The following is a 12,971-nucleotide window of genomic DNA, read 5'->3' as shown; positions in this document are numbered from 1 at the left end:
CCCCCCCCTCCCCGCGTCCGCCCGCCTGAGGAGGGACCCCGGGCCTCACCGGGGGCCGCGGCCTCCCCGTCCCCGGGCCCCTCTCCGTGCCCGGCGGGGCTGGGCCGCCGAGCGCCCGCCTCGCCTCTCCACCGCCCCGGGGCGCCCGCCCCCTGCCCAGCCCGGGGCTCCTCCCCTGCCGTCAGGGCCGCGGCAGCCCCCGCTCCCCCCTTTGTCACTGAAGCACAAAGGTCCTCGGCGGCCCGGGGAGACGGGAGCTCCCTCCGCCCCGCCGTAAAACTCGGCCCCGGTGGCGGGGATCGGGGCAGGTCTGAGCTTTTTGGAGGAGGTTCAGAGGTTTGGGGTTGTTGGTTTGGTTGGGTTTTTTTTTTTTCCCTCGTTTGCTTGAGTCAGCAAAGTTGCATGCGTGGGTGCTTTCCTTTCAGCATCGCCCCACGGGGAGCGTTTTTGAGGATTTAAAATGCGGATCGTTGGGAAAACTGGTGGCGGAGGACCGGCTCGTAGAGAGCTGCGGATCGTAAATGATCGGTGCGCCTAAAGCGGGGGGAGGAGGACAGGGGCAGCCCAGCCCCCGCCTCAGGCCACAGACCCGGGGCAGGGGAAGAGCCGGCGCAGGCTTCCCGCGGGGCCGGGGCAGGCGGCTTTTCTCAAGCGCCGAGCGGACGGCAGCGCCCTCGCTTTTAAAAGCAATTGCAATGCCAGGCTTCTGGATCAGGAGCTCTCCCCTTTGCCTTGCAGGACTGTGCGTGTCCCTGTACCAGCCCTGGGACAGAACTGAACCCGGGCAGGTGAGACAGCCGGGGAAGGCTTTAGGGAAAAGAGGCAGAATTAGGGCTGGACGTCTATATTTTATTTTTTTTTCCTCCTTTACGTAGGACCAACCTAGCGTTGCTGGTACTATCCCACCCAAGAGTGTCACACGCAGCAGGAGCCCCGGTGACGGGTCAAGAGCTGTTCCCTGAGGACCTCACTGTGTGCTTCGCCGTCGGTGAGCCAGCTTCCACGCCTGTGCGGCTCACCGCGTGAGTACGTCTGCCGGGTCAGGAACCAAGTGGGAGGGAACGACACCGAGACCGACGTGCGGCGACGGGGCATCTGATTGTGAAGCCGATCCTGCCAAGGAGTAAACGGCCGCGGTTGCTGCCGGGGCCGTGAGGGGGCCGGGGCGGACGCGGGGAGCGGGGTCGGGGCCCGGCGCCTCATCGCTGACAGGGAGGGGGCGGGGCCTGCGCCTTGAGTGACAGCCGGGAAGCGCGCGGCGCCGGGGAGGGGCGGCACGCGCCCAGCAGGCTTCCCGCGCGCTGCTGGAGGGGAAGGGAAGGGGGGGGGCGGGGGGGGAAGAGTGCGCGGATGAGCTGTGCGCGGTGACGTAGTGCGTGACGTGCCCCCTCCCTCCGCCCGCCCCCTCCCGCCGCTCCCCGGCCCCCGCCGCCGCCGCGCAGACCGTGACCCGCCGGCGCCGCTTCCTCCGCCGCGGCGGCGATGTGACCCCTCCCCGGTCCTCCTCCCCCCCCCCTTCCCCCGCCCGCCGCCGCCCGCCGGCCCGTCCGCGCAGCGAACATGGCGGAGGTGAGAGCGGGGCGGGGGCCTGCCCGGGAACTTGTTGCGCGGGGCCGCGGCCGGGCGGAGCGTCCCACAAGTTAGTTGGGGGGCCGGGGGGGGGGGGGCCGCGCCGGGCCCAGGGACGCCGTCCCGCGCCCGCAGCCCGGGCGCCCCCGTCCGCTCCCCTCCGGGGCCTGCTGCCCCGGGACGGGGAGCTTCGCCCCGGGCGGGGGCGGGGGGGGGGGGGGGTAGGCGCCGGGCCCGCTTCGGCGGCGGCGGCGGGGCGCGGGCGGGCCGGCCGGGGACCTGGAAGCGGCGCTTCCTGCCCGAGGGCGGCACCGGGAGGTGGTCGCTAACCAGGCAGGGGTCTGTACCTCGTCCGCGGGCCGGGGAGCCAGGGCTTTATCGGCAGCAGCCCTCTCGGTGGGATGCTAGAGAGGAGCCCTCGGCTCGGCGGGGGATGGGGCCCTGCTCCCGAGCAGCGAGGGCGGCGGAGAGGGCAGTGGAGCGGGGCCTGTGCCTGCCTTGGGACGGGGTTCCTCTTTGGCGGGGGGGTGGAAAGTGGGGGAGCCTTATCTGCTGTGGCGTGAGGGAGTGTAATCCCTTCGGGGTGGATAGAGATGCGCTTCTTGCCAGCTCCGACCGGCTGTCTCTGTCCCAGTGTGAAAGAATCGTTTCTCCCGGGCTTTGATCAGAGCACCATTGCTCGAGGATAGAACATATATTTATTTCTTTTAAATATCTTTTTGTAGTCGTTAAGACAAAGGAGAATTGCCTTTATAGATAGAGGAGCAGCCTTTCCAGTCTCCTGGGGAGGGAGACCTTTCTCCTGAAAAAGGGAGAAGGGACTGTTCAGGGGAGTTGGAGGAAATGGGAGAAGGCTTATTGACCTCTTTTCTTCTGTGGGAGGCAGAGTGAGATATGTGTTTGATTATTGAGGTGTGGATTTGTCCATCCCGATAGGATCTGGAAGAGCAGCTCTTTTGCTTCTTAGGAGGCAAGTTAGGACAGATGAATAGATATTTCATTAAGTTTTCTTCAAGTTATCCAAAGATTCAAATCTTAGAGTAATTTGCTGCTTGAACAGTGTTGACAAATGAATTGGAAAGGCTTAATTGAAAGGCATGCTATTGAAAAAAACCCAACACCAACAAACCAAAAAACCCCTCTTCTGTGGGACAGGCGTTTCTTCCAGCCAGACTGGGGGGGTTGGACGTATCAGGATTAGAATATTTTATAGATGAGGTTTCTTCCCTTTTCCATTGAAATTCCTGAATGTGTGAATTTTTACGTAAATTTATTTTATCTTTTTCCTCCAAAGTGAAAACCGTAACGTAGCATTCTTCCTGTTATTTGTATGAAATGTACTAAGCTAATCTCAGAAGTTCAAAGAATCTACCTGTTCTGTGTTTTTCTGTATCTTGAGGGGCAGAGAATCGCAGGTCTGATCCCTGAGTAATTTCTTGGCTGAAAAAATATGGCCATTAAACTCCTGTCATCTGTAAAGTTGGGAGAGATGTATTTGGGCACATGCTGATCTAGATATCACAGTGTTCAGGATCTTTGTCTCAAGTTTCACCAATTGCTTGTAAGTTTTGTTAATTAAACACAGCATTATTGTGAAATATTCACACTAGCTCTCTTCTGGTGTGAGCTGAAGTCGCCATATTGCTGAAAAGCCACAGGCAGTACGCTGAATTACTTCCTATTCTGTATTGTCACGTACTTATATTGACGTTACGGCGGTGATAGCATTGAAAGTTGTAGGGGATTCGTGCTGCAGAGAGCAATAAAAAGTCAGTGGGGTATGGAGGTCAAGCAGGTTTTGTTTTTCACTTTATGGACGTTGTTCCAACGGGTAAGGCTTTTATTACATGTTGGTCTTGATATTTTAGTAAGAAAGGAAGAGGGTTTTTTTTTTTTCCCTTCAGCATTTTGCTTTTTTGAAGAAAAGCTAAGGTGAATTCTTTGTCCTATTTTGGCTTCTTTATTTCAGGTTAAGGGGCAAGAACAGCATAAAGGGGCCGTGAAAGCTTTGATCCACCCATGGGATGAGTTCAGTGGCACAGGGGTGGTAGCAGCAATGTGGGCTTGGCTGACGTTCGTTCACAGCCGTTGAATTGTACAGACAACCATTTGCATGGCTGCACTGCATTCTGGGTCAGGAAACAATCCGAATTAAAAAAAAACCACTTTCTGTCAGTGATTTTAAGCTAGGAGCAATGTCCGTCATATGGTTCCTAGCAGAATTTAGGACATATATAGGGTATAGGATGGGAAGTCTCCTTAACACGGCATCACCACCAAAACTCTGGTATTAACCATCTGCCTGGGGGAACTGAAGACGACTGCCGCTATGTGGTGGTGTGCTAGGTATGCTGGGAGGAGGGGTGTGTTAGGAAAGTAATGCGCTGCATAATACTGTGTGGAGAGCGAGCAAAGGGAGAAGGAAGACTGATAACTCAAGCAGCCCTAGGACTTGCCTGTCTCGGCAGACAAGGGGCCTGGGACCAGCCTGCGTTTAAAAACGTGGGTGGAAGGTAGGGCTGCTCTTGTGCCTCTTGCTCTCTTCCCCATCCCTCCCCAGTGGAAAACCTTGTGCTGACTCTTACGGAGGAATGCATAGGAACTCATCCTTCAGTCAGGAAAGATCCTAAAATGTTGTGTTATAGAGAATCAGCTAGGCTTAAATGCTAGAGATGTAAACCTCAAAAAATAAAAAATATGAATATGAAAGTTTTTTAATTTGACAGGAAAGCTCTTCAGACAGGAGGTCTAAGCCTGGTTAGTAAGTAAATTAATCCAGAAAGTGAAACTAAATTAAGAAACAATGTTGTTTCACTTTTGTAGAAGCTTACCAGTTTAAGTACAGGACAGACAGACAAAAAAAAAAAAAAAAAGGATTTTGAATATATATTAAACTGGGTTTAGGTTTGGAATTAATAACCTGTGTTAGGGTTTCATTTTACTTTGAAGCATGCTCACGTGATTGATTTGAGTCCTAATACTCCAACACGTTAGAAGATTGTTCCAGTCATAAATCAGAAAGAAAACATCTCTAACTTAAGATGAGCTCAAGCTTTGTGAATATTACCATATCATGCATTAAGCTGCTTATTTAGTCTTTGTGGTGGAGTGAATGCTGATACATACATATTTTTTTCCAAATATGAGTATTTTATTGTCTATTGAGAAGAAAATATTTTTTACTGAAAAGCCTGATTAGTAGTTGAAAGAGAATATTTTTTGTTTATTCAGTCGTTATAATGTTTGAATAAAATGTAAGAAAGAATGAGATCTTCTGATTCCAAAAACTTGAAGAGCTGGGGTCAGACTTTTGTGTTGAAAAGATAGGCAGCTAAATACCTACTGTAATTTCCAGAAGTGCTGAGTTCCTGCTGTTACTTTATTTTGTTCCATGATAGGATGCACCAGTCAGCTTGCAACAGGCGCTCGCCAGGATACTAAACAGGCCAAACTAATGGGAAAAAGATGAGTTGCTTTTTGGGGTTGTTTGTTATGGGGTTTTTGGTTGGGTTTTTTGGGTTTGTTTTTTTTACTAACTGGCTGCAGAATAAGAGAAGTACTACGACTGCTGCCTGGGAAAGAGGGTGGTCATGTGTGGTCAGAGGTGAAGTTGGAGAGGTAGGGACGTAGTATCCCTGATGTTGATTTAAATTTCAAGCTGATTTTAATTATGAGTTGGGTGGGGGGGTAGACAACAACTGAGGTGGTCTTAACAGCTCCTAGCTACCTGAAAGAGGAGATCCTGCTCCTTCGGCTGCTTCTGTGTAGATGCTCCCTGAACTTCTACTGGGGGTTGCTTCAGCTTGCTGGCTTAGAAGTGAAAAGTTCCCTGTAGGGTAACCAGTTGTATCAGCTAATGGGAATATCCAACAGAGACTCGAGCTAGTGTGAGGGGTGGCACAGGACAGCAGAACCAGTTGTTGGGGATCTGCGGGAGGATGATGTATTCCTCCTTCCAAAAATGTCGAGCTATGAGATTGACTCAGCTTCTCCTCAGTCAGTATCCTTGTCGTGTGTGGCTCTGGCTCTGAGAGCAGGAAGCTCTTCACCCGTACTGTTGCTGAAAAGTACAATCCTGTTTGTCCCAGCTCTTGAGCAGGCAGTTGACCACCTTCATGCCAGCTCCTAGTGTTTCTTGCCCCTCAGTGAGGTTATTCAGCTTTCTAAACTGCTGGAATAAGAAATGCAGTTTTTCCTTCTGCAGAGTAAATTTCTGTGGGGTTAAAAATTTGAATTGGCATCCTAAGGTGTCGGGCAGGTATGGGAAGAAACAGGAGCGTGTGTGTCTTGGAGAGGAGCAGGACCACTTCTCTTTTGTATCAGTGGATGGTTAAACTGACTCAACCTGATTTCTTTGAGTGCACTTTAGTATTGTCTGGATTTCTGAAAGTTTAGTTGCTTTTGACCAGAAAATCAGTTTATTAACTGTGTGTGGCACTGCTTTAATAAGTCATCTTTAAATTCTTAATGTCTGCTAAAATTTTCCTTCTTTTTTCCTGAATGTTATGCTTCTTTTCAGTTGAAGAGTTTTAAACTTTGTGAATTTAGTTGAATTCTAGATTTCATATGCAGCTTGAAACAATTTCAGGACATAATGTTTAAGAAATAGATGATCTAATAACCATTCCTCATAACCTTTTTTACGTTCTTAATCTTTGTATTTTTATTAAGCTATGCTATCACTTTAAAACCATATGCATAGATGAGTAATAGCCTCCCCTGTAGGAAGCAGTAGTAAAGTAAAGTTAACACGACCACTAATGTGTTTGCAAATTGAGATGTTTTAACAGTCTGGGAGGACAGAGCTTTTGAGTAACGCCTGCATACAAAATAAGGTCAAAATAGATTAAATCAAGGTTTCCTGCCGACTGATCTAAATCATGATTAAAATTGGTGATTCACATCAATCTATCCTGTTCAGCACATTTATTTTTTTTTCCTCATTTGATCTTAGCTTTAACTAATTGTCTTTTTTTTGTTGTTGTTTCATTTTGGAGCAGTTTTTGAAGAATACTTCAGACGTATCTGTGAACCTAATGTAGATCTGGGAATTCAGTTCTCTCACTTCCTTGGTGAGGGTGTAAACTCCAGAGTGGTTGGTTATAGTCACTGATTGTATTCCCTCAATTTTTCTGACAAGCTATTGAAGGGAAAACAATAGCATTTAGCATTCTGCATTTCTAATCTTGGGAAAGAGTGGGTTGGTTTTTTTTTCTGTTGTAATAGAAGAGTTTTGTGGACTTTCCTTGTGTTTGATAGAATATTGATGTTTGTGGGCTTACTGCTTGGGACTTAGAGGTCTTTCTAATGCAGTGGAGGGATTTTGGGTAGACAGTGGAGTTATTGAAAAGTTCAGTTTATTTTTGAGCTTTTTCTGGCCAGAAGCCCCAGTCTGTATTAATATTTCACCACTAATCCGTTCATGTTACAAATTGTACATAAGAATGTTTTCTTGTGGTGCTTGGCATATGACTGTATCTGGTTTCCTCTGAAACCCTATGGTAGTATATGGTTATTCCATAGACTTCCAGTTTTTCTTAGCAATAAATTTCAGAATATTACAAGAAGCTGAGGCTGTTGCTGTATTTGTAATGGAAATGAACAATAAATAGTTAGAAAATGTCTGGTTGAAAGTATGTGCTTCAGATAAGACAGAGATGGTATTCCAATTAACTGTTGTGGTCATGCTTTGTAATACTCCTTGAAAATGGAAGTTCTCTTGGTGAAGTTCTAGTTGTAGTTCTAGTGAGCATCATGTCCTGTCAACCAAGGCGTTCCCCGTTGGCTGCAGCTTCCTCTGTCAAGCAGCCTTCCTCAGTTAGCCTTGTAGCATCAGCACTCATCTGGTTTTGCTGAGGACTCAGTCCTCTGGGTAAATCATTGCACGTTGGTTCTTGGAGCAGAGGGGACTACCCTGGGATGCAACTGGTGGTTCCTGGTTCCAGTAATCTACTCTGCTCAAAGGAGAATGAGAATCGGTTCCACTTTACTGTAAATATGTTAAGTTAGCCTGTGATTTCAGCAGATGATTCAGCAGCAGCATGGTCATGAGCCATGGGACAGAAGCTGCTTTTACCACCCTAAAGTGTGTGCTCTCTGCTCTTGACTCGGAACCCTGAAAAACGTAGCTGCATCTGCTCTTCAGTACTACCCGCAGAGATCTGCGCTCGCCTCGGGTGTGAGTGTTCAGGCTGGCGACGTAGTTAGTCCCTCAAGTTCTTCTAAGGGGTGATTGGAAGCTGCCCTGATGCTCTTACATCACTGTCATCTATCTGTCCTGCTGTGTTGTCCCCCTGGACTTTGAAGGTGCTGTTTCCTCTTGCTGACAGCTACTCCTACAGCAAGCATGGCAGAAAGGAAAGGATGACAGCGTCACGCTTTGGAAGCCTGTAAGTTCGTACAGATTCGCTTTGGGTGCACTTTTGCTTTGTTGCTCCTGCTGTGGCACGATAACCTCTGACAAGTGTGGAGCAGATAACAGGCTGGAGAAAGTTAAGTCACCCTAGGGACAGTCATCACCTGACATCCTTCAGCCTTCTGTGTTCCCCTCAATCACTGCTTTTTTCTTTTTTTGTTTGTTTTTTTTTATTTTTAAAGTAGCAGCCGCTACTTTTGTTAGCAGTGCAGTTGAAAGACCTTTCTAGTTAAGAATTTTCCCTAGTATTTACAGTATTGAAGATGTCCCCAGGTAATACAGTGACTTGATTGGCAAAACAAAGCTACTTAAGAAGGGCTGCAGTTTGCTTCCCCTCAGGTGTGCCACTGCAGATTTAGGGAGCCATGTTGCAACCAAATATCTGAAAGATCCACATTAACAATATCCCCCTGTGAAATACTGTGTATCATCTGCATCCCCTTTCCAGTTTTTTCCTGGTGAAGAGATTTAGGTAGATTGATACAGGACCGAGTCAGCTGTATTAAAACACAACCTGTGGTTCTTGCTAGTTAAGCACTCTGAAGCTGATCAGGCAGTTTCTCCAGAAAAACTGAGGCTAAATTTGTTTTGTTTTGGTTTTGGGGAGGGTTTTTTGGTTACATAGTAATAAACAGAACTAAACCTTACCCAATATTTTTCTCAGAAGAAGCAGGCAGAGAAAAGGAAGTGAACAAGTAAGTAGTTTTTTCAGGGCTACCTGCAAAATCTCAAAACTCAGGATTATGAGATAATTTAGGGGTGGAAGGGACCTCAGGAGGTCTCTGGTCCAACCTTCTGTGCACAGCAGGGTCTGCTCTGAGGTCTGACCAGCTTGCTCAGGCCTGTCTCCAGTCTGGTCTTAAAAACCTCCAAGGAAAGAGACTGGGCAACCTGTTCTAATGCTTGGCTGCCCTCATGGGGGGAAAAAGTTGACTTTATAAACTCTTAAGTGGAATCAAGTCTAGGAAGGGAATGGCCAAGTCAGGGGACCTTTGCTAAGGTGGTAGTTTCAAGGCTTAGATGTACATGTTTGAGATCTGTGAGTTGAAACATTGCACTTGATCTTTGTGGTCTGGAAATACAAGAATTTTCTCATCTAGCAACCAAATTAAAAAAGAAAATCCATGTATATAAAAGCTTCCATTTCATGTGCAGAAAGGCTTGGATGTCACTGTAGTTTTGACTGTAGAAGTGTTCACATGGAAAACCATTAAATGAGAGGCAGCAGTAATTTATTTTTTTGTTAATTCTTACTTCAATATGTTGCTTTTTTCTTCCCAAGGTAAAAATAAGGCAAACCATTCTCTGACACTTAAGTTATTTAGATATAAGCACAGGGAGAGAGGGGAAGGCTGGCACTGTAAGCCTTCTACTGAAATACCTGTTTATGAAAAGGGACACATGCCCTCCTGAGTAAAGGATGTTCTTTGCCATTTTAACTAGTCATTTTCTCCAGGCCATCATTTAGCTTAGCTCACTGGAGAGTTTATTAAATGGCTGCTGCAGTAACTTCTTAAGACTCCAACAGTTCAGGCATGAGTCTTACAAAACCTTTTAGCTGATGAGCTCCTGTTCTCAAATAATTTGAACTTCAGGGTGTACAAAGTTAGTTTCTAAACCTTGTGTATTCAAAACTTCATTTTTCATGCAGTCTTCAAATATTATTCATGTAATAGAATATCCGCATTTTGGGAATAAATGTGACTTATGAACAGTATATGTATTACTACTTGCATATGGGTAGTTTACTTTTAATTAGTCTGCTTAGTGAAATGTAGCTTTAGTATGCACGTATGTGACTTCAGCGTCACTTGTGAGGTAATTACATGTATTCTTTACCTGGTACTCATGCTTCAGTCTTTGTGTTGTTATAAAACAGGTAACACTGCTGCAATTTTAAGTTTGGTTGCTAGTTCAATATTAAAGTTTTCTGTGCCCCAGATGTTGCTAAAGCAAACCACTGCAACCCAGAAGTTAACTTTGGTATTTTCCTGTAACTGAACTCAAAAGAGCTGAGCGTCAACTTGATGAATTTGTCAGGCTTATTGCTATCGATATAGACACAATTTAATCTTAGTTTTTAAATGTTTAGGTAACATTTAAGGAGCTATTAAAGATAACTGAGTAAATTTGAACAGAATATATATTTGTCATTGTCTTGTAGAGACTGCAAATAGTGCTAATTTTAGGATGTTTCATTATTAATCTATTATATTAAACAGCATGAAAGATGTTAGCAATTACAACAGTGGTTTCATAGGTAGAAGTGAAACTGTGTAGTGTCCTGTCAGTTCTGTTCTGGTGTTTCTTTGCAGGCTGCAGGAGAAATATAAAGAGAGAAAACTCAGTGCATTACTTCCACAGTTTTCACGTTTTGGAGTATCACATTTCCAGTCCAAGCAGCTATGAAGCATTGGAATAAGACATGAAAATCTCCTGCCAGCGTGCAGAAATGGGCATTGCCTGGAAGTGTACCTCTGCTTCTGAAGTAGAGGGTTCAAAAATAAGCTGTGCAAAATTGATGTCTCCAGAAGGCTGTCTGCGTTAAATAAACGTGTCATGATGCCAATTCAGTTTTACCATTTAACTTCCATCACAAATTATAGTAATACAGACATCCCAAAGTCAGTGATTTTTTGTTGTCAGAGTAACACTGTAGATTTAGGTGGTTTTCTGTCTGATATTTGTCTGCTAGGGTCAACGCTTGACAGTCCAATGATGTCTGAAAGAGACTGGCCAACTTCAGTTCCATTTATTCCCATATGTATTGGATATGATCTTTTGGCTCGGTTGTTGCTGCAAGTGTCACTAACCTTCTGAAAACATCTACTCTGCATGTCTTTCCCAAGTCTGGAATAAAAACAGGGACAGATTCTTTTAGTGCCACCCAAGCCTGATGTTTTGTTGCTCAGTGTTGTTTCTTTTTTCTCTTTACCATGAGGTTTGTATTCTTTGTATCTCAGAACTGGTATTTCCTTCAAGTTGCTCATCTGGAGCATTAACAGGTGTGCTCAACGGTATATCCGTACAGCAAGATTCCCTTGGTTGCTCGAGTTTTTTTCCTTGTTGTCCATGAGTTAGGAGTTCATGAATGATTTTTCATTCTTTTGAACCCACGACAAACGTTCACTGTTTTTTCTGATGGTGCTGTGCATAGAACAATTTGAGTGTGTCAGCCCATATATTATAAGTATCCCATAGTTTTTCTCTACTGGGCCTTGGATACCATTATCTTTTTATAGGTAGCAGCTCTTTTTTCCCATGAGTGCCCTTGAGGCAAAAAAAGTGCTTTGTACTTCTCTGCGAATTGCTGCAGCAGAAAATGAAAAGCCACGGAAATACAGGGTTGTCCTTTTTCACAGAAATTGCTGTTATATTGATGTACTATAGCTTAGGACTTAAGATCTGATGATACCAGTCTAGCCATATGATCTGTGACTACTGCCAGGAAATTTTCATAAGCAAGCGCCCTCAAAGCCATCTATTCTGCCCTGTCCAGAGTCGCGATCACTTGGAGGCAAGAAAATAGGACTGAGAATCAAGCATTGCAGTAATTGTCTTGAAACAACTATTTAATCATAGGATGCTCTTTCACCTTATGTGTAATGCTAACAGATTGTCACTGAAGGGGTTACTCCTGGTCGCCTGCTGTGCACCCTTCTCTGTGTGTCTAGCTTAAAACTCATGCCCTAGATGGTTTGCAGCATGTCTGGCAATTGCAAAGGCCCGAGATCAAGTACTTTGGCTCACTGATAGAATGGAAAAGTAGTGTTAGTTTTCTTTGAGATTGGTTTGCTGAACCAGCACATGCTGCAGCTTCCCAATTGCTGGACCTGGCACAAGTGGCAGAAGCACATGGAGTGGTGGGCAGAGGTCAGACTACTACTTTTGGCAGCAGCTGGCCATTAATATAGATGAGAGGTAACGTGACACTGCATCTAGCTAGAAATAGAAGGCAGAAAATGATTGACAATGCATCACTTAGACTAGAAACATATGAAATGCAGGGATGATAATTCACAAACTAGGAGAGACTAGGTAGATAATGGTAGGCAAAGCTTAGAAGAAAGGAATGGAGACCCAGAGGCTGTTCTCCTAGCAGCTGCCTATGTAGTCTGTGGCAAAGAATGAACTAGAACCTCTCAAGGCATGTATGAATTCTGTGAGGTAGCCTGGAAGGGACTTAAAGTTTCTGCAGGTAATTGGGGTTTTGCAGGTTTTCTAGTTTGGGGTTTGTATTTTTTTCCTTCCATAGACTAGGATTGTACTGGCTATATATTTTGGAATTGTTTAAAAGTCAGGGGTATCATTCTGAACTCCAGAGACGCTGCGGTATTTTAGCAACGCTTTTGGAGCTGTGAAGGAGGCGATTGCTTTAGCAGTATTTCAGCCTGTAGGGAAGCCCACTTGCTTGCTTGAGCTGTCATGCCTTCTCCAGACTATTTCAGAATACTGAAAGCTGGACTTTGTTTCTTAAAGCATGCTTGACTTTCATGAGTCTTTTTGTGTCCATTCAACAAGAAAATGCTTCATTGTGGTAGACTCCATTGCAGTATATATTGTAGCATTTAGTTATAGAACTGTTGAAGTTGGAAGGAACACCTGGAGATAACCAAGACCAACCCCTTGCTCAGAGCTGGGTCAGCTACAGCAGGTTGCCCAGGACCATTGCCAGCCTGGTTTTGTGTACCTCTAGTGCAGACACCTCAACCTCTCGAGGCAATGTGTTCCAAGTTTCACTCTTACAGTGAAAAAAGCTTTTCCTTACATTTAAATGTATTCCAGTTTGTGCCTGTTGACTCTTGTCTCTGGATGCCATTGAGAAGAGACTGGCTTAGTCTTCTGTACACCTTTCCATTAGATATTCATGCACATGGATCAACTCCTCCTGAGCCATCCCTTCTCCAGGTTGAACAGGCCCGGCTCTCTCAGCCTCTCCTCCTACATCAGATGATCCAGTCCCTCAGTCATCTTTGGGGCCCCTTGC

General features: G+C 45.9%; 1 protein-coding gene across 6 annotated transcripts in view; it reads left to right on the top strand.

Annotated features, from left to right (window-relative positions):
- Positions 1 to 28: 28 nt before the first annotated feature.
- Positions 29 to 12,971, top strand: part of MIER1 (MIER1 transcriptional regulator) — a 42,633-nt gene continuing 29,690 nt past the window's right edge. Inside the window, exons 1-3 of one of the 6 annotated variants that reach the window (XM_075759154.1) lie at positions 29 to 308; positions 739 to 788; positions 876 to 1,022. Coding sequence is in view for 1 of the 6 variants with exons in the window: in XM_075759152.1 (XP_075615267.1) it covers positions 1,561 to 1,569 (9 nt within the window). In the remaining 5 variants the exon portion in view is untranslated. Of the gene's footprint in view, positions 529 to 738; positions 789 to 875; positions 1,027 to 1,397; positions 1,570 to 12,971 lie in introns of those variants that run through there. The other 5 variants (XM_075759155.1, XM_075759153.1, XM_075759156.1 and 2 more) reach the window with 5 other exon arrangements.

Source organism: Balearica regulorum, chromosome 8 (assembly GCF_011004875.1).
Source record: "Balearica regulorum gibbericeps isolate bBalReg1 chromosome 8, bBalReg1.pri, whole genome shotgun sequence".
Taxonomy (NCBI): Eukaryota; Metazoa; Chordata; class Aves; order Gruiformes; family Gruidae; genus Balearica; species Balearica regulorum.
This window is presented reverse-complemented; position numbering and strand designations above follow the sequence as displayed.